General features: G+C 43.9%; 2 protein-coding genes across 2 annotated transcripts; both read left to right on the top strand.

Moving 5' to 3' along the window:
• The first annotated feature begins 2,603 nt into the window (after positions 1-2,603).
• On the top strand, positions 2,604-2,897 carry LOC147917936 (late cornified envelope protein 2A-like). Its single transcript, XM_087419504.1, has one exon. It carries the CDS (start codon positions 2,604-2,606, stop codon positions 2,895-2,897), a length of 294 nt encoding a protein of 97 aa, XP_087275630.1.
• Positions 2,898-13,898: 11,001 nt separating this feature from the next.
• KPRP (keratinocyte proline rich protein) lies at positions 13,899-15,836 on the top strand. The gene is given in 1 exon segment (XM_004444077.3): positions 13,899-15,836. A coding segment is annotated over 1 exon segment (1,938 nt).
• The last annotated feature ends 2,880 nt before the right edge of the window (positions 15,837-18,716 follow it).

Here is an 18,716-nt window from a genome sequence, read left to right as displayed (position 1 = left end):
GATAATAACTTTTTGCCCTCATGTGAAACAAAACCCTCAGGAACACATTTATTCTACAGAGTGAAGATTTGTTGCCATCACTATAATGGTCAAACTTATCTTCATCACTAACATCAACATCATCACCATTATATGGCCACTCCCATCAATGACCTTGTTCTTTGAACCAAGTTGGTAACTAACCCAGCCCACATTATTCACTTCCTTCTGAATATCTAAAGTTCTTACAATAAATTCCACACATTCCACACTCAGTTGAATACTGTCTTAATGGACTTTAAGTTTTAGTTTTTGTAAGCCTCAAGAAATGGTCATTTTCTTATCTTTGTCCTTTCTAATACCTTACAAAGTTGTCTTTCATTTCTCAATTATTTACCACTTCATTAAGCCCATTCTTTGATAGAATGATTAAATAATGTCTTCTGCTCTCACATCTCTGAAATCAGTCTCTCTGAGGTCACCATTGATGTCCTAACAACTAAATGGAGTGGGCTTACTGGGGCATGATGATTGTCTTCTCCTTAGAACTCTCTCTGTCTTTGAATAATAATGCACTTTTTAAAGATCTTTTTCTTTCTTAGGCTAATACTGACTATTCCAATACAGTGTCCATTCTCTTTCCTCATCTGCTGTCCCTTAATGAAGTCTTGGGTTCCCCAGTCCTCTTTGATCCTGATGACCATGATGACATCATCTTTGCCATAGAATCATCTAAGTACCGTTTTCTTCTCCAGTCTGAGTTACACGCCCTCTCTAAGCTCCAACAGCACCCAGGGCTGATGTCTAACAGAGCCATGTTTCCTCATCTGTATTCCACACTGGCTTGTGACAATGTTCAAGGCAGGAATATTTACCCTTGTATTTTGAGTACTTAGTAGAGTACCCATTCCAATGTAGAATATAGCATATATCTGCCTAATTAGATCTACTTATCTCTAATTTCAGATGTCAATAAGGCAAGAATATGGATTTTCACATATCCAAGTATTTCTTATCCTCATACTTGGCCTTAAAAGCAAAGTTCAGTGGAATCTCCCATGAGTAAAAGGCAGCATTTGTCATTATCTTTCTGCCTCCCAGCCCTCCATTTCGTTCAAGCTTTCATAGCCTCTCATAGCACTGAATATTCCACGATCCCACAATCCCTTCAGTTGCCTGCTGCTCTTTGCTTTGCTGTCCCTCGAGTCTCCTTCCCTAGTCAGTGACCTGAGCTTCACCTTCTGTCCTGGGCTGCTTACACACTCCCACACTCCATCAGAATTTCATTCCCTTGGCCTGTGCTCTCATTATGTAATATTCTGAGCCATTGACAGATGATGACACCCAAGATCATGTCCCATTTGGCCCAGTGTTTGCTCTCATCAGGGCACTTCTAGAGCCCAAAGAATGGACTTAGACTGAGTCACAAGCTTCTTCCTTGGGTACTAAAATGTGGCCTCTCATTCATTCTTTAGTCAGTTAGGATCACTAACTCTTTTCTTCTTCACACTTACCCCCATTCTATTTATGGAATTCTAGGGGGAATGGAGATGAATAAAGTCCAGTCCTCAACAAATCCTTCATCTGGAAGAACAGACAGATATGCAAACGGACATGATACTGTTCTGAGGTAAGAGCTGTTAGGAGCCCAACCTGGGTCATGGGGCCTCTTACAGCACATAGAAAATTGATTTATAGAGCATTGTGTACATGTATGTCCTCAAGGAAAACTGACTGATCTTTATGACAATAACATCTTGCAAAATTCTGGGCCCAAGATAGACAATACATATTTATTGACTTACTGAGTGAGTGAATGCATGCAGGTGGAATGGCTGGCCTGCAGCAGGCCTGGGGAGCAGGTATCTGGGCAGTCTCTGCCTTCCAGGATTCCTCTTAGCTGTGTTCAGGGAGATCCTGAATCTCCAGGGCTGGCAGTGTGAGGAAACACCTCATCCCAGGTTGTGAACATGACTGCTCTGCCTCCCTCCTGGGAAGACACCAGGCCCAGGATAAAAGGTCTCCAGTGCTAGTCCCCTCAGTCCTCAGCCCTGAGAGTGACAGCTCCTGCCTCCTCCACTGACTAGGTGAATGCTTGACAAAGAAGGCTCCAGGGGCACAAGACTGCTAGGAGGGAGGGGCATAAGAAGGCAAGGAGAGAGGAAAGAGTCACTCCGAGGTGGGGATGTGAAGGATCCTGCAACTTGCAGGGGTCTTGGTTGTCAGTATCATTGTCTTTCAATTTATTCTTTGGAAGGCAAATGTTCTTGGGGATGTCTTACCCCTTCTTGAAATTTTTGAGATGAAGAGTCAGAAAATGAATGTGTTAACTTGTTTCTTTGGGGACAAGAAGGCTTATGTAGGAGTGATTTTGGAGCCTTTGTAGGGAGATGGTCAGCATATGTCAGTGGAAGCAAATGGACTAAGGAGAGGGAACATTTATTAAGGTTTGTTTTCCTCTAGACCAGTTTCCAAATTGTATTGCAGAACTTGGTTCACAAAGCAACTAGATGTAGAGGATAGGTTTCTATGAAATCCAAGGGAAAGAAAATAACGACAATGAATCCTTGAGATTGTGCACTGATTTCTTTTTGTTTCTGTCAGGTTGACTGAACTCTCACCACATGTCCTGCCAGCAGAATCAGCAGCGGTGCCAGCCCCCTCCCAAATGCTCCCTGAAATGTTCCCCCAAGTACCCTCCAAAATGCCCACCCCAGTGCCCAGCCCCATGTCCCCCTCTGGTCTCCTGCTGTGGCCCCAGCTCTGGGGGCTGCTGTAGCTCTGGGAGTGGCGGTTGCTGCCTGAGTCACCACAGGCCCTGTCTCTTCCACTGGCTCCAGCACCAGAGCCCTCATTGCTGTGATTGTGAGCCCTGGGGGGCCTCTGGCTGCTGCGGTGGCTCTGGGGCCTGTTGTTGACATACATCTTGCCCACAGAGTAGCAGCAATGGGAGGACCCTCCCTCTGAACTTTTCCTCCCCTCACACACTTTCTTCTATTCTGGAGTTTGAGATGCTAAAATGAACTATTCTCACAAGCCTCATCCCTGTGCTCCCCACAAACTCTCTGTCCCCTAACGCAGCCACCCCTCTGTGGAACCATCAGGCCCTAAATCCCACCATGGGAAAAATAAGGTTTCTTCTTCCAGCACCCTGCTCCTTGCTCTTGATGATCTCATACACAACGGCACCTCCCTGCCCCACCCATGAGGATGGATCAGTGTTTCTCCAGGAAAAGTTGCCCAATTCAGGTTTCAAACATCCCAGGGAACACACTGTTTTGTGCAGACAACCCTCAGGACAGTGACCCAGAGCAATTTCAGTGACCCTGTCCTTGAATCTGGAAAAGGGACCTTCTTCCCTCCTGTCAGTCCCAGGGCTGAGGACTAGAAATGCCACGCATGTGTAGGGGCAGTGGCTCTTATGCTGACTATGATTTATATTAATTTAAAGAATGTTCATAACATTGATCACATTTTATTTTTATAACATTCTTTGATAAAGCAAGAAAAACACAATCAACAGAATTGAGTGATGAAGATATAGAGATTCAGAGAGGCCACATGGCGAGTACAAATGACAGCTGAGCTCAGCATGGGAAGCTCCAGTGTCTTACTTTTTAAATTATTTCTAAAGTCACATGATCAGGCCTATATGATTTCATACTCCAAATAATTTTGGTTCATTGTAAACTGTTTCAGAAATGATTATTTTTCCATTAGGTAAGCATCATGATGTAATAAAAAAAGCTGTAATGTTAAGTAACAATAATAATATAATAATGATAATACCAATAATAGCCTTTATTGAGGGCCTATTCATGGCTTGACTCTTCACATACCTTTTATTTAGCCTTTACAACAACCTATGTGGCAGAAATTATTTGTATTTTATATATGATGAAACTAACCAAAGCCCAGAGAGAGTAAGTGGTGTGCTCTGCCACATAGCTGGTTGGAGGGAGAACCTTAGGGTAAGGCCAGGCCTGTCTGCCCCCAAAGACTTTGCCATTTCCCTGGGGCACTCAGCCTCCTAACTGCTGGTTTTACCTCTTGAGATGAGATAAGATAAAGTGTTGATTGTGTCTGAGGGTGCCTAACACCAGGTAGAGTCAACAATTAATTCCATATCCTGAGTTAAGACAAATAGTCTCCACACCTGTGTCCCAGCTTCTGCTCCAGCTCCCCCAACACCAGCCTTTACAGGGCACCAGAACCTGATCTGGTCACACTTCTGCTTAAAATGGTGGCCAGGGATCTGAGGATGTAGATGCTGGTGGCCCCTTCCTCCTGCTCTCACTTACTGGTTGCTATCAGTTCTATGAATGTGCCATAATCTCTCCTGTCCCTTGTGCTTCCCTTTGCACATGCCATTCCCTCATTCTAGCAGGCTCTTCACATTCCTTTGCTCCTACTTATCCTTCAGATCTCAGCCCCATGCCCACTTGTTCAGGAAAGACTTTCCTGGTCTCCCTGGCCAGACGAGCTCTCCCCCATTCTGTGCACTCTCAGCCCTAGACAGCTCTCATTGTTCTGTGGACTCTCCTGTCAAACACTAATCAGTGATGCCACTGACCATTTATCTGTCTGGCCCTTTGATTAATGTTTGTCTCTCCACTTGACTGAAATCTCTCTAAGAACAGGGACAACGTTTGTTTGTTTGTTTATCTTACCACTGTATCCATAGTGTGTAGCATAATGATTTGTACACAGTAAATACCCAATAGCTGAATGAACAAATGCCTGCATGGGAGAATGAATAAATCAACATCCTCAATGTTATCACCATCACTCCTTCAATCTGCATTAGTGTTGAAATATCTTTCTTATTTGCTCCAGCCCCTTGGGACATACATATACTAAAATATATTGGTAGTCTATCTGAATTGAAATTCAACTGGGCATTCCGTATTTTTATTTGCTAAATCTGGCAACTATAAGAGACACTTGCCTTTTTGTGCTGTGGGCCACCCAATCTCATGTTTGGAGGCTCGCAGTCCCATTCTCCCACTAATTATGTCTGTGGTTTTTTCTCCAGAGTGAGAAGGTAAAGTCTTTGGAAGGTAGTGCCTTGTTTCTATGCTCCTACTCTGTGCTTCTGCCTACTAGAGCCCTTATCACACTACTTACAAATGTCTGTTTAACTGTGTGTTTTCCTTATGAGACTGTCAGCTTCTTGAGGGCAGAGGCTGGGAGTAGTTGCTCAGAGTGTTTGCTGAGTGAATGGATGATGACTGTTCTTAATTCAATTCTAGGAATCTAACAGGTAATCTGCAATTATTTGTTGAGTGAACTGGATTTAATAAGTTCCACTTCATGAACTAAGATCTTATCGATTTAGTGTAGAGTGTTTGAGACAATGACTATTAATAGGGAAGATATAAAGAAGTAGTCATCACCAAGAGGAATACACTATTTCCTTGGATTACAGGTCAACTTCCAGTGAACATGTCAGCCTGGGTGATTTGTATTCCCAAGATGCTTGGGGAAGATGCCTGACCGAGGTTCAAGCAGAGGCTGATCCCTCGGGATGTTATAGAAGGTATCATTTGTGGCAGGTGGGCTGTGATTCTATGCTTCATGAATGCGATTTAGGTTTCACCAAGATTTAGGGATATATCCCTACATGTGTGTGTGTATGTGATATATGTATAAATATCACAATATGTATGTATATGTATATACACACTTGATAATACATATATATCATCTTTATTGAGGTATAATTAACATACCATACAGTTCATCCATTTAAAGTTTATAATTCAATGTTTTTAGTATATTCACAGAGCTATGTAATCACCACCACAGTCTAATTTTAGAATATTTTCATCACCCCAAAACAAAATCCTGTGGCGATTAGTAGTCACATCCCATCTCCCTGAGTCCTACTTTTTGTCTCTACAGAATTGCCTATTTTGGACATTTTATATAAATGGAATCCTACAATATGTGGTTTTTTGTGACTGGCTCTTTTTACTTAGCATAATGTTTTAAAGGTTCATGTATGTTGCACCACGTAGCGAGATTCATTCCTTTACACGGCCAAATCATATTCCATTATATTGGTATACCACATGTGTTTGGCCATTCATCAGTTGTTGGACACTTGGGTTGTTTCTGCATTATGGCTATTGTGAATAATGCTGCTATGAAACATTCACATACACATTTTTGTGTGGATGTTTTCATTTTGGTGGGATTTTCATTTTGCTAGGAGGGAATTGGTAAATCATGTGGTAACTATATTTAACTTTTGAAGAACTGCCAGACTGTTTTCCACAATGGCTGTACCACGTACATTCCCACCAGCAATGTATTCAAGGTTCCAATTTCTCCATATTCTCCCCAACACTTGTTTGTTATAGTCATGCTAGCGGGTGTGGAGTGGTATGTCATTGTGGTTTTGGCACATCTTTTCATGTGTTTATTAACCATTTGTGTATCTTGTTTGGAGAAATATCTACTCAAATACTTTGTCCACTTTTGAATTGTGATTTTTTTATTATTGAGTTGTGTTTTTATATATTTTAGATACAAGTCCCTTTTCAGATATTTGATCTGCAAATATTTTCTCCCATTCTGTGGGTCCTTTTTTCACTTTCTTAATAGTATCATTTGTAGCACAAAAGTTTTTAATTTTCATGAAGCTCAATTTATTTATTTTTTACTTTTGTTGCTTATGCTTTTGGTGTTGTATCTAAGAAACCATTGCCTAATCCAACACCATGAAGATTTACTCCTATGGTTTCTTCCAAGAGTTTTATAGTTCTAGTTCTTATATTTAGGTATTGATCTAATTTGAATTAATTTTTGTGTATGGTATGAAGACTCATACTTTAATCTTAATTTTACTTGTATATTCCTATGAAAAATCTATATAATCATATTGTACAAATTTCTCTTCTCATCTTTCTAAATACATATCTAATTCTGACACTATCATCACAGCTTTATATTTATTTAGCTATTTGTTTCATTGTTCTACCTCAATCTATAGTTTTATCTCTCTTTCTCTCCGTTTTTTTCTAACTCTATCTCTATAATTTGAATATAATATTAGGACCAGAAATAACTTCAGAATTTATCTAGTCCAACTGAGACCCAGAGAATTTAAGTGATTTTGCTGGAGGCCACACAACTTTTAATGTCTTCTTTGTGTTGATAAAACAGATTTATAATGAATAAGGAATTTTGAATAATAAATTAACCTCAATATTAAATTTAGGCAAAAATATATATAATAAGTTTTCAAGTCTCTAAACTAGAAGGTGGTTTATCTTTGACACCCACAGCAAACAAATAATTCAAGCATAAAAAGTTAACCTATATCTTTATATTCAATTTAATAAGTGAAATATCATCTTCTTTCTAGCCAACTTATGTCTACTGAAGTCTTCCCTGGTATCCCATCAGACGACTAACTCTTTTAATTGACCCCTGGGACTTATTACTAGCCTGATTTTCATTTGACAAACATTTAATGGGCACTTTATGGAAAACTGGATTTCTTCTAGGCACAGTCTTCTGCCACCAAGATGCTCATCATCTCGTGAAGAAACGAGATACATCAGCAAAGAAGTGCAGTATTTGTAGGTTCTATAAAAGAAGACTGTTGGGGGCCCCAAAGTGGTCCATTTTTCCCAGGGGGGTGGTGAGAGTAGAGCCTAGTAAGACAGATGGAGACATTGGTGTTTGAGTTAAATGTGATGGAAATATTAGCAGATGTTCGGCACACAAGGGGAATAGGGATGGGTGGGGATAAAGGAGCAGGAAAGAGTGTTCTGCGAAGAGAAGAGAAAAGAATTCGTAGAAAAGGCATTTGAAATGAAAAAAAAGAAAAAAAAAGAATGAAATGAAACAACAGCTTACACTGAGAGTAATCATGAGGAGTAGGATGTAGCTATAGGCTTCTTAGAAACCAAAGACAGATTGGCATTTGATGTATCTTTACCAGTGAGCCCCCTTTACTCTTCTCTACTCTCCAATGATTGATAACCCAGTGATGCTATACTGATTATATTCTATGAGACTGAGCACCCGATTAAGCAAGACTCTCCATTTGCCATGATGATAATTGTCTGAGACTCTACTATGATTAAAAATGTCATTGGTTTACTTCTGCACTAGACTCGGAATATTATTGTTTGATGGTGTGAGTGGTGCAAGATAGTCAGTGAATCTTTCTGGGGCCCCAAATTCTCTGTACAAGCAGAAGTACAACTTGCCCAGCCTAGTTTTTATCCTGCCAATGAAATATACTTACATTACTATTTAACTTAACTGAGGCAACATTATTAAATTTGCAAAATATGAAAAAGAGTTAAAGTAGATATATAGCTATACTTTGTGTCATTATACCTGCTCCTTTATTTCTACACATTCTCTATTTATTCATTTCCAACTCCAGTCTCTCTCTCTGTATCCCTCTATACCTTTACATCTCCTTGTATATCTATTTGATGTTCTCCATCACTATCCTTACTGTGCTTGCTTTCTCTTTTATCTTTTAACATCTCTGTTAAAGGTAGTTGCAAACAGAATTGGGGAGCTCTTCTGCTCTGTTTAGTATTAACTTTTCTTTGTTCTCCTTGACATAGTCTTTAGGTGTCCTTGTTTCTTCATCTATTATATAGCCAGGTGGTGACAACCTGTGATACTATTTTTTCCTTTACCTTTACCTTAGTTGACATATAGGTACTACGTGGCTTAAATATGCATCTAATTTATTGAAGCTGGGCTTAGGGAGGAAAACTCAATGGTATCCTGGTGACAGGGTAAAACCCTGACTACTTTAATTCTTTTTTTGTTGTTGTTGTTGACGAAGATTCACCCTGAGCTAACATCTATGCCAATCTTCCTGTGTTTTGAATGTGGGTTGCAGCCTCAGCACGGCCACCGCTGAGTGGTGTAGGTCTGCACCCGAGAACTGAACCTGGGCCGCCAAAGCAGAGGATGCTGATCTTAACCACTAGGCCATGGGGCCGGCCCCCTTGACTACTTCAATTCTTGAAGGTAGAGGTCACAAGACACTAAGAATTTATATGGAAAGATTGGAAGATATCTCAGATGACAAACATTGCCTCCATTTCAGGGATGAGTCCTGGTACCGCTGACTATTCCAGTGATGGGAGGGGGACTAAAATGAAGATTGTGAAATGATATAAAAAGAGAAGTCTCTTACGGAATACGTTGAAAACATACATTTTTGCAAACAGAGGGCAAGTATTTATGTTCTACCTCTCAGGATCAGTGCATCACTAAGACATCAGCAAATTCTTCTAAGGTTCAGCAAGCCAGTGCCCCAAAGGATCATAACTCCCGAAAAGGATCTCATAGTATCATAAAACATAGAGTGCCTCTTTGTGTATCTGTAACTCAAGGTAACTTCATGTCATTATATATCTACTTCCCGAAGCATCTATTTCTAGATAACTTGGCTATGAATCCTGGTTCTGCCTTTTCCAAGCTTGTGACCTACAACAAATTACTACCTCTTTGAATTTTCTCAGTTATAAAATAATGATAATAATATGTACCCCATGGGGCTACTTTAAAGATTAAGGGATTTAAGATATGTCAAATTCTTAGCCAAGTGACTGTTATACAGCAAGTGGTCAATGAATTATCTCTAGACTTATGGCACTTTTCAAGTTGACTCCTTCTTTTTTATTAATGTATCCATATATACTGCAATCCCTGTGCCTCTATGTCTCCTTCACATGATCTATTCCACGCTCAATTTGTACCATTTACACTTCCATATTTTTTTAAATCTATATCTTCATCTCTGTCTTTTGTTCTATATTCCATTATATCCATCTTTATTTTTATAATTTTTGTAGATATCTATATAACTCAGCTCTCTTTTGATATCTTTGTATCAATTTTGTAAATCACTGCATTGTTGCCACTTATTCTTAGATTTATATCATTATATTTCTAGCCATGTATATTTCAACCTACACGGCTATTTCTAAATAGCCCCATTTATCTATAGATATTGTTGAAAACTCTAACACCCAGCCTCATTGTCATCTGTCAGATTTACCTTCCAGGCCCTCTTCCCTGACCCTCCTCCCACTTCCATTTGTAAAAAGCAGGAAATAGGAAGCAACAAGAGTTGCAGTGCTCTTTGTTCTCTGGATTGGACAATATCAACTCTTCTCCGGTGGTTTAAGATGTATGAACCAAGCCCAGTTTCATGCCATCCTTCCACTCATCTATCCATCCATTCATCAACAGACTCATATTAAGTCAGGGACCTAGAGATACAAAGATGAATAAGAAAGAGATTCTCCCTTCAAGAAGTGCATATTCTATCAAGAGATGAGTGGAAGAAACACAGCTAAAAGAATTCAATAATTCACATTCTGGTGTGGCCAGCTGGTCTATGTTTGCAGTTTTCCTCCTTCACTGATTTCCTGACTACCTTCTAGGCCAACATCAAGATCAGGGCTATTCAACTTCAGAGCACCTTGGCCAAATTGTGTGTGATCAGAGAAATAATTTCTCTGTTGTCATGGAAAGGGTCCTGGTCTGGGATGAGAGCTACGTGGAGTCTTGTCCCTCCAAGGCAGTCATTAGCTTTAGGTCCCAGACAGGTTTATCTCTCTGGGACTTCCAGTCCTCATCTGTAGAATGACGAGGTGGGACCGGACAATTCTTGGGGGTCCGCAAGTCTATGATCCTACTCAAGTTTGGAATGGTATCTGGAGACTCCTTTGGAATGAGTGATAGGATCCAGAACTCGGACTCTGAAGTCGGGTTGATCCGGGCAGAGACTTTCCCATTGGAGGGATTTCATAGACATGATTGGCATGTGCTTTTTATGTCACAAAACACTTTCATACCCATTATCTGACTTTATCTTCACGAGAACCTGGTGAAGTAAGTATTTTCACTCCCATCTTCATATGAGGAAACTAAAGCCTAGAGAGCTAAATGGCTAATTAAGTGCTAAGTACTTTAGATCAGTTATCTCACTTTAAATCAATTATCTCATTTAATTCACACAATAATCCTATGACTTTTCTAATTCTTCTTTTTCTTCTCTTTCTTCCTCCTCCTCCTCCTCTTTCTCTTCCTTCTCCTTCTTCTTTCCGTTTTTTTTTTTCCATTTTATAGATAAGGAATCTGAGGCTCATGGAGGTTAAGTAGCTTTCACGCCATTAGTAAGTACTAGAGCTTAGATTCAAGCCCAAATCTACCTTAATCTAAAGTCTCTGTTCACAAGCTTGGTCAGAATCTTAGATGCCGCCAGGGGCTGGAGGGTTACATAAACCAGTGGGTGGATTATTTCACTTTCCTTGAATTTCACCAAAGAAAAATAAGAGCACAAGTAAAATAAAGGAAGAAAATTTATACTTTACGTTTCATTGTAGATATAAAGAATGATGGAGAATTGTAGAACATAAAAAGTATATGTCCTATCTAAGAGGGGCAGCTGTTAATTGGTTTGATGGAAGATGGGCTCACCTATGCCAGAACTTTTGATTTTAGAAGAAAAGCTGGATTTTAAGTAAAATCTATTTCTAAATATTAATGATTACTTAAAAAATTATGTGCCCAAAAATTATGTAGGCAAAAGATATCCCATCTTGTCTGTATCTGGCTCACAGGATGCCAGTTTATTATTTCTGTCGGGCACTGTGCTGTCTTTAAGGACTACTCCATAGCATTAGCTGAGCACCTGCCGTAAAGCCATCAGGCTACTCAGCTCAGGACTGGATGCAGCAGACAGACATTGATCCAGCTGTGCCTGTTGCTTATGGTTAGCATTTACTCTGAGTAGATGTTGGATATTTTGAATATCATTCTTGGATGGATGCTTTTGCATAAAATAATCCCCTTAATCCTTACAACAACTCAGGAAAGAAAATTTAATTATCTCCATTTTGCAGATGAGTAAATTAATACTCAGGTGGGTTTTAAAGGTCACACAGCTGTAAATAGCCAACCTGGAATGTTAGACTCAGCTCTGACCCAATGTTCTCCTCCTTCTGGAGGATTGCCTCTATCTTTGAGGTGATTTTAATTGCTTCAAATCAGGAAACTTTTCCTCTTTTATAGCTATCTGGTGAGAATCTGAGACAAGGAGGAAGGTAGGGGCCTGGAGAGAAGATACCATTGCCACTCCTCATCATCCCCACTACCAGGTTTTCTAGAGACGGAAAAGAAACTGATAGAGTGAAGAAGGAGGAAGAAAATAAGAATCTACTTCCTCATCGACACTGGGATGAGACACTCCCATACTCTACAGGTGACTGCAAGGACAGGCATACAGGGAGGGGACCAGTTGCTGGAATGCCAACCTGGGTGATGAGCCAGGCAGATGCCAACCAGTTGTCTCATGGTCTAAGCCAAAGCCAGAACCATTTATATAAAGACAGCCCTCTGTCCAGACACCTCAGCCTGAATGACTGCTTGCCTGCACGGAGGGTGAGTCTAGGGAATGGGTACGGGGATTGGGATGGGGATGATGCTCGGAAAGTACCCAGATTCACAAGGGTGAGGCATAGTGACGGGAGAAACTGGGAGCAGAGGAAGAGTGGTACATCAGCCTAAGGAGAAAAGTCTGGTGGACTTTTAGGGGACATAAGAATATCTGTGGAGTTTGTGTGAAGAACTGGGGCACTGAAGTCAGTGTATTTGCCTGTGATAACCCTGCCCTCATCCTCAGGTACCATTTTCCCCTATCAAGACCTCTCTCCCTGGAAAGAATGCATTAGTAATTTACATTTTGTGACCAGAATTTTGTGTAGGGGGGTTACCTTCCCCAAGGACATATGTATTTAGATATTCTCTATAAATGGAGAATGGAAGGCTTTGCCCTTTATTGGAAGTATTTTCAGCGTTTCAGAAGCTTATTGAGAACTGTTTTGTTGGATGAGCCAACTGTCAAATCAGCCTTCCTGCTGTGCTGGTCTCTGGGCTGCCTGTACATGAACAGGCAGATTTGGGGAGCGGGGAGGTGTGGGGACTGCCCTCTGTTTCTCTCTGGCTTAGTGTGATGTTGGAGAGTATGCCTGCATCCCCCAAGTCATGTTTGTAATGCTGCTGCAGTGTAGAGCTTTACATGGGACTAAATGTCAGTCTTGCATTTTCTGGATTACCCCATCTTAGGTAACTGCACCCTGCCTCTCAGAGGGGCCGGGAAGAAAATATTTCTGGGGCTAGCAGACTGTCCCACTTCAGGGGATTAATGACAGCAATCTGCATGGGCAAGTTGTCATGTTGGTTCTGAGCCTTTCCAAGGCTGGTGTGTTTTGCATATGTCCATGAGGGCCTGTTTAAACAAATTCACCCCAAAAGATTGGATATAGAGACACAAACATTTTATGTTGGGTTTGAGCTGCTCAGTAACTGACTGGATCCTTCACTTTCCAATGGATAGTTTGAGTGGAGACTATTCTTGAGTGCTTGTTCCTATCTGTGCATTCTATATGTTTGCACATATCTGTGTGCTGCCAGTTCGTGTGTGTGAGGATGTCCAAGCTCCTGTGAGTGGGGAGTCCCTACTTTGGGCTATGGCCTTGGGATACTATGTTATCTCTACTTCCTGCAGAGCTCCCTCCCACCACTTAGGACCTGGGGAAGTGATGAGAATCCTCTTGTCGTTACTTGTATGCCCACCCTCGAAGGGGAGACCCTGGACACCTGCAACCCTGGCTGTGCCTTTGAAACTCCCTCAGATCAGGACCTCAGTAAGGTCTTTTGGCAGATCCAAGGCAGGTCCCCTGGGCCAAGGTGACTAATCTTGAGTCTGGCTAACTCAGTAAGGTCGAGGGTGGAGGAGGAAAGGTCAGGGAAGAAACAGGGTGTCTTCCCCTTGGTCCTGGCCCCTCCTCTCCAACAACTCTCACCCTCCTGACCATGGTCTTTCTACCCTCAGGTCCTGCTCACCTGCCTGCATCAGAACCATGTGTGATCAGCAGCAGATTCAGTATTGCCTGCCACTTCCCCGCAACTGCTGCGTGAAGAGTTCCTCCTTCTGTCCCTCCCAAGCCCCCTGTGCCAAGAGCCAGCTGTTGGTCCAAGTCCCTTGTGAGGTGCAAATTGTGGATTGCCCCACACCATGCCCAGCTCAAGTTTCCCAGGTGAAGTGCCAGGCTGCATGCCAGCCTGAGACCACCCAGGCTCCGTGCCAGGCTCCGTGCCAGTCTAAGACCAAACAGGTGAAGTGCCAGGCACCATGCCAGCCTGAGACTGCCCTGGTGAAGTGCCAGGCACCATGCCAGTCTAAGACCACCCAGGTGAAGGGCCAGGCTCCATGCCAGTCTGAGGTTTCCTATGTGCAGTGTGAAGACCCATGCCCTATTCAGACCTGCTGTGTAGAATGTCCTCCAGTTTGTTGTACAGAAACTTGTTATCTGGAAGGCCCAGTCCAGTCCTATATACCCTGTCTAGTTCCTCAGCCTGTCCAGACTTACGTAGCGAGTCCCCCGGTGTACCAGACTGAGGAAAGATTCTCCACCCAAGGCCAATATCAGGGCTCCTACAGCAGCTGTGCCCCCCAGCGTCAGTCCCGGCCTTCATTTAGCACTTATGAACCCCAATACCCGACCCGGGGCTCTTATGGGAGCTTCACCACGCAGCCTCGCTCTCAGAGCACCAGCAGATGCCTCCCTCCTCGCCAGCAGCAGCCTTCTTACCGCAGCTGTTCCCCACCACGATGTTCTGAGCCCTACTACACCAGCTGCCTGCCATCAAGACACTCTTCAGGTTCCTATAACTACTGCACCCCACCCCGCCGCTCTGAGCCCATCCATCACAGTGACTGTCCTCGGGGTCCCTCTTCAGGCGGCTCTCAGAGATGTGGACCCAAGTGCCGAATAGAGATTTCCTCCCCCTGCTGCCCCAAGCAGGTTCCCCCCCAGAAGTGTTCTGTTCAGATTCCTCCCATCAGACGCTGCTCTGAGAATTGTACGCCACAACCCTCCTGGGGTACATCCTGCCCAGAGCTGAGGCCACGTGTAGAGCCACGTCCACTCCCAAGCTTCCGTCCACCCCGGCGTCTGGACCAACGTCCAGAGCCATCAGTGCCACAAAGTACACTTCCTGCCCCACGTCCTTGTCCACGTCCAGAACCATGCACAAGTCCAGAACCACGCCCGTGTCCTCCACCATGGCGATTTTCGGAACCCTGTCTGTGTCCGGAACCACGTCCAGCCCCATGTCCTCGCCCAGTGCAGCGTGAGCTTCCAGAGCTACATCCACGTCCGCAGCCCTATGAGCGCCCAGAACCTTGTCTACTTCCAGAGCCGATTCCCCTTCCAGTACGCTGCCCAAGCCCAGAGCCACGTGTGGAGCCTCTGAGCCGACCCATCCCATACTCGGGCCTAAATCCAATTCCGTGCCCAGGCTTCTGTGAGTCCAGTCCACACCACCTGGACACTGAGGCCCCCAGGTGTGGCCCAGCTGATTATGACCAGTAGTGAGAGAGTGGTGCTAGCTGTGGACATTGTGATGTGTTTCCAGAGCTGTGGGGTCCGGGTGGTTGTGGAGACCAAGGAGGCACTTATGCTGGAGTAAAAGGTGGGGCCCATGCTGGAGCAAAGGGTACCTATTTTAAAGGAAATGTGGCTGAGACATCTCTGTCTCCAACCCTGAAAATATTGCTCCTCCTTTCCCAGCAGCTGCAATTTCCAATATGTTCTTGTTTGCATCTGTCCAATGACATTCAGAGGCTCTCTGCTGCACAGGTGATGTCCAAATTCCTTTGCATGTCATCTCAGGATCCACACCCAGGTCTCAGACTCCTCTCCAGTCTCACCTCTGACTCCTCCTCTGTACACAGTTCTAGCCAGACCACTCTGGCCACAGGGCACATCTTGGGTGTTCCTCAAGACATACCTTAGGTGTCCCTGCCTCCAAACCTCTGCTTATTCTTTCTTCTCTGCCTGGACCACTTCTCTGCTACTTCCAGCATCTGAAATCCAACCCATCTTTCAAGACCTCTTCCTTGTAGCCTCTTCTGCTTCCTCCTGCCCATAGAAGCCTGCACTGACTTCCTAGAACTCATTGCATTGTCCACACAACCCATTTGGCAACTGCCTTGCAACATGTCCTGAATTATTTTTTCATTTTTCAGGTGTGTCTGTCTTACCTGTCCAACTAGTTTGTAAACTCCCATTTGAGTGGAGTCAGAATATCCCTAAAGTCTCATGTTTCTCCTGTGGCAGACAGCTGCTCAGCAAGGATTGTGGGTTAGCAGCTTGAGCCATGATCTCTCTCAATGGGCAACCCCAGGATGGGGGACAAAAGGAGGACATGCAACAATAAAGATGATGATACCCTCATAGCCTGGGTCCTGCATACTGCCTGTGTGTTACTCCATCCTGACTCTCTGGGATAAGTTTTTGTTTTTTTATTCATTGTTTTTCTTCTTGGGTTTATTGTACCCGTGGCTAAGCTTTCCTTAGAAAGACCAGGTGTGCTGCCTTGTGGGTTTTCTATCTCCTGTCAGTGTCCCTGGCCCCTACTGGGAAAGCATGGATGAAAAGGCACGAGAAATGAGGGAAATGGAAGATAACTCTTGCTCTTCAATCTAGGGGTAAAGGTCTTCAGGCCGGGGTTGGGCAGGTCACCCAGCTCTGGGGCTGTAGTCACAGCCATGTGACCTCTGTGGAGTCAGGGGAGGGGAGAGGGAGCCTGTGGAGGCTCTCTGGGATACTCTGCACTGGTTGCACTCTTCTTTTGTTCAGAATAAACTATTTACACTTTTTTCTTTTTGACATAATCTAAAAGGAACATCTGAGGTTGACTCTGCATTCCTCCATTGCTCCCAAATCCCATTAGGCGTGGGTGGTCTTGGCAGCATGAAGTTGGGATTTGGGACGGCAGAAGAGTGAGGGGTGCCTCTTCCTCCCACACCCTGCTGCTGAGATGAGCGCTGGATGGGGAATGAGTGTTCCTGAGGAGAGCCCTTCCCCAGAGGGAGAGAGTGCCCTGAGGCCACTACAGTCTATGGAAGATGAAAGGGGCCCCTCTTAGGAAGACTTCAGGGTCCGCTCTGTCCTGGGTCCGTGGAGGTCTGATCCGGTGCCACACTCCAGAGAGCCCTGCAGCTCTCGCTCCATAGTTGGGCACCACAGATCCAGGGCCTGGCTCTGAGTATGTCTTTCTCTCGCCCCAGGGATCTAGTCCTGCTGTATGAGTGGTGGAGACCCAAGAGACCACCTGGTAAAACCCTGTGTTGTATAAAGGAAAACTGAGGCTCTTTATGTGACATCCACTCGTTCATTTATTTATTGACAAATGTTCATTGCTTACCTGCTAGAGGGGCACTGGTAAAAGGGACAGACATAACCCTTGTTTGCTCCCAGAAAGCTTACCACCTAGTGCATGTTCTCAAAGTGTGGTACCTGGACCAGCATTATCAGCATCACCTGGGACCTCATGAGAGATGCTAATGCATCAGCCTGGACCCACTGAGGCAGAGACCTTGGGAGTGAGGCCCAGAAAGCTGTGTTTTAACCAGCCCTCCAGGTGTTTCTGATGCTCAGTAATGTTTGGTTATTACTAGTTTAGTGAAATGCCTCATGCAGGTAGAATATGAATATGTATATAGAGAGATATGTATATATATGTGTGTGTGATTTTATATATATATTTCCTCTAATGTCCACAACTGCCCATCACATAGGCATTAGCATCTTGCCATTTTGCAGAGTTGGAAACCTAAGTACACAGGATTTATGTGACTTGCCTAAGCTTTACAGTTAGACTCAATTTCAAGCCTACGCTCTTTTCTGCTACACATGGCACTTTTCATCTTGGTCACAGAGTCTGCCTCTTCCAGAGGTCTCTTCTGTATCAACCCAGTCATTTTTCCAATATAATTTTGGAGTTATCTCGTTTATTGAAAAGGTTATTTTCACCAGTTCCACATTTGCTCCTTCTCTTAAAATCCAGGCTGCTGCAGCACTGTATCTGCTCTGTGGCACATGCCCCAGGGGCCTGGCAAGGCCGAATGGCTCCCACAGAGCTCCCTAGGTTTCCATCGCCCAGGACCCTGGGTGGGTGTGAGGAGAGCAGGATGGGGAGAGGCTTGGAAACCCTGGAGAGTGGATTCTCATTAGTTCTCTTCCCATGGTCTCAAGCACAACCCTGGAAAAGGCCCCCCTTGTCTAGAGGGTGAGTGAGGAGCAGTCCATCCCCTCAAGGTACAGAAGAAACACAGACTTGGCTGTGAGAGAAGGGCATTGACTCCTAAGAAGCCCCTCTTGCCCTGACACCAGGTGCAAGGTATAGGTCACCACACAGCCTCTTTATTCCAATGACCCATGACCTGGACTGTCCTCTGGGGGTAGACTCTGGTCTCCATGATAACTAGGCCTGGCTATGGAAAGGGATTGAATGATGGTAAGATAGAGGGGTGAGTCAGGCTGGGACTGAGCCAGGGAACCCCCAATGGCTTGGTGCTCCCTCACAGACCAGGACTATGTGTGAGCCAGCCTCAGTGTCATCTCTGTAGCCAGAGGAGCTCAGGGCCAAACACTCCTCCTGGGGAGCTAGTCTGAATTGGCCTCAAAGGGCCTCCACTTCCTCTGACAGGATGCCCATAACTGAGCCTCAAGGCAGGCCCACAGTGAAAATTTACAGTCCATCTATAGCAGCTCAGAGGAAAAGGGCACCAGGAGTAAGTGTGTCTGCATGTCCTTTAGTGGGCTTTGCATATTTCTTAGCATGTGTCTCTGTTTCTGTTGTCTCTGTCTCTATGCTTTAAAAGCTTGGGG

This window comes from Ceratotherium simum, chromosome 2 (assembly GCF_057802395.1).
Source record: "Ceratotherium simum simum isolate JZ-2026a chromosome 2, ASM5780239v1, whole genome shotgun sequence".
NCBI lineage: Eukaryota > Metazoa > Chordata > Mammalia > Perissodactyla > Rhinocerotidae > Ceratotherium > Ceratotherium simum.
Note: the sequence above shows the minus strand (reverse complement) of the source record. Positions and strands in the feature narration are given on the sequence as shown.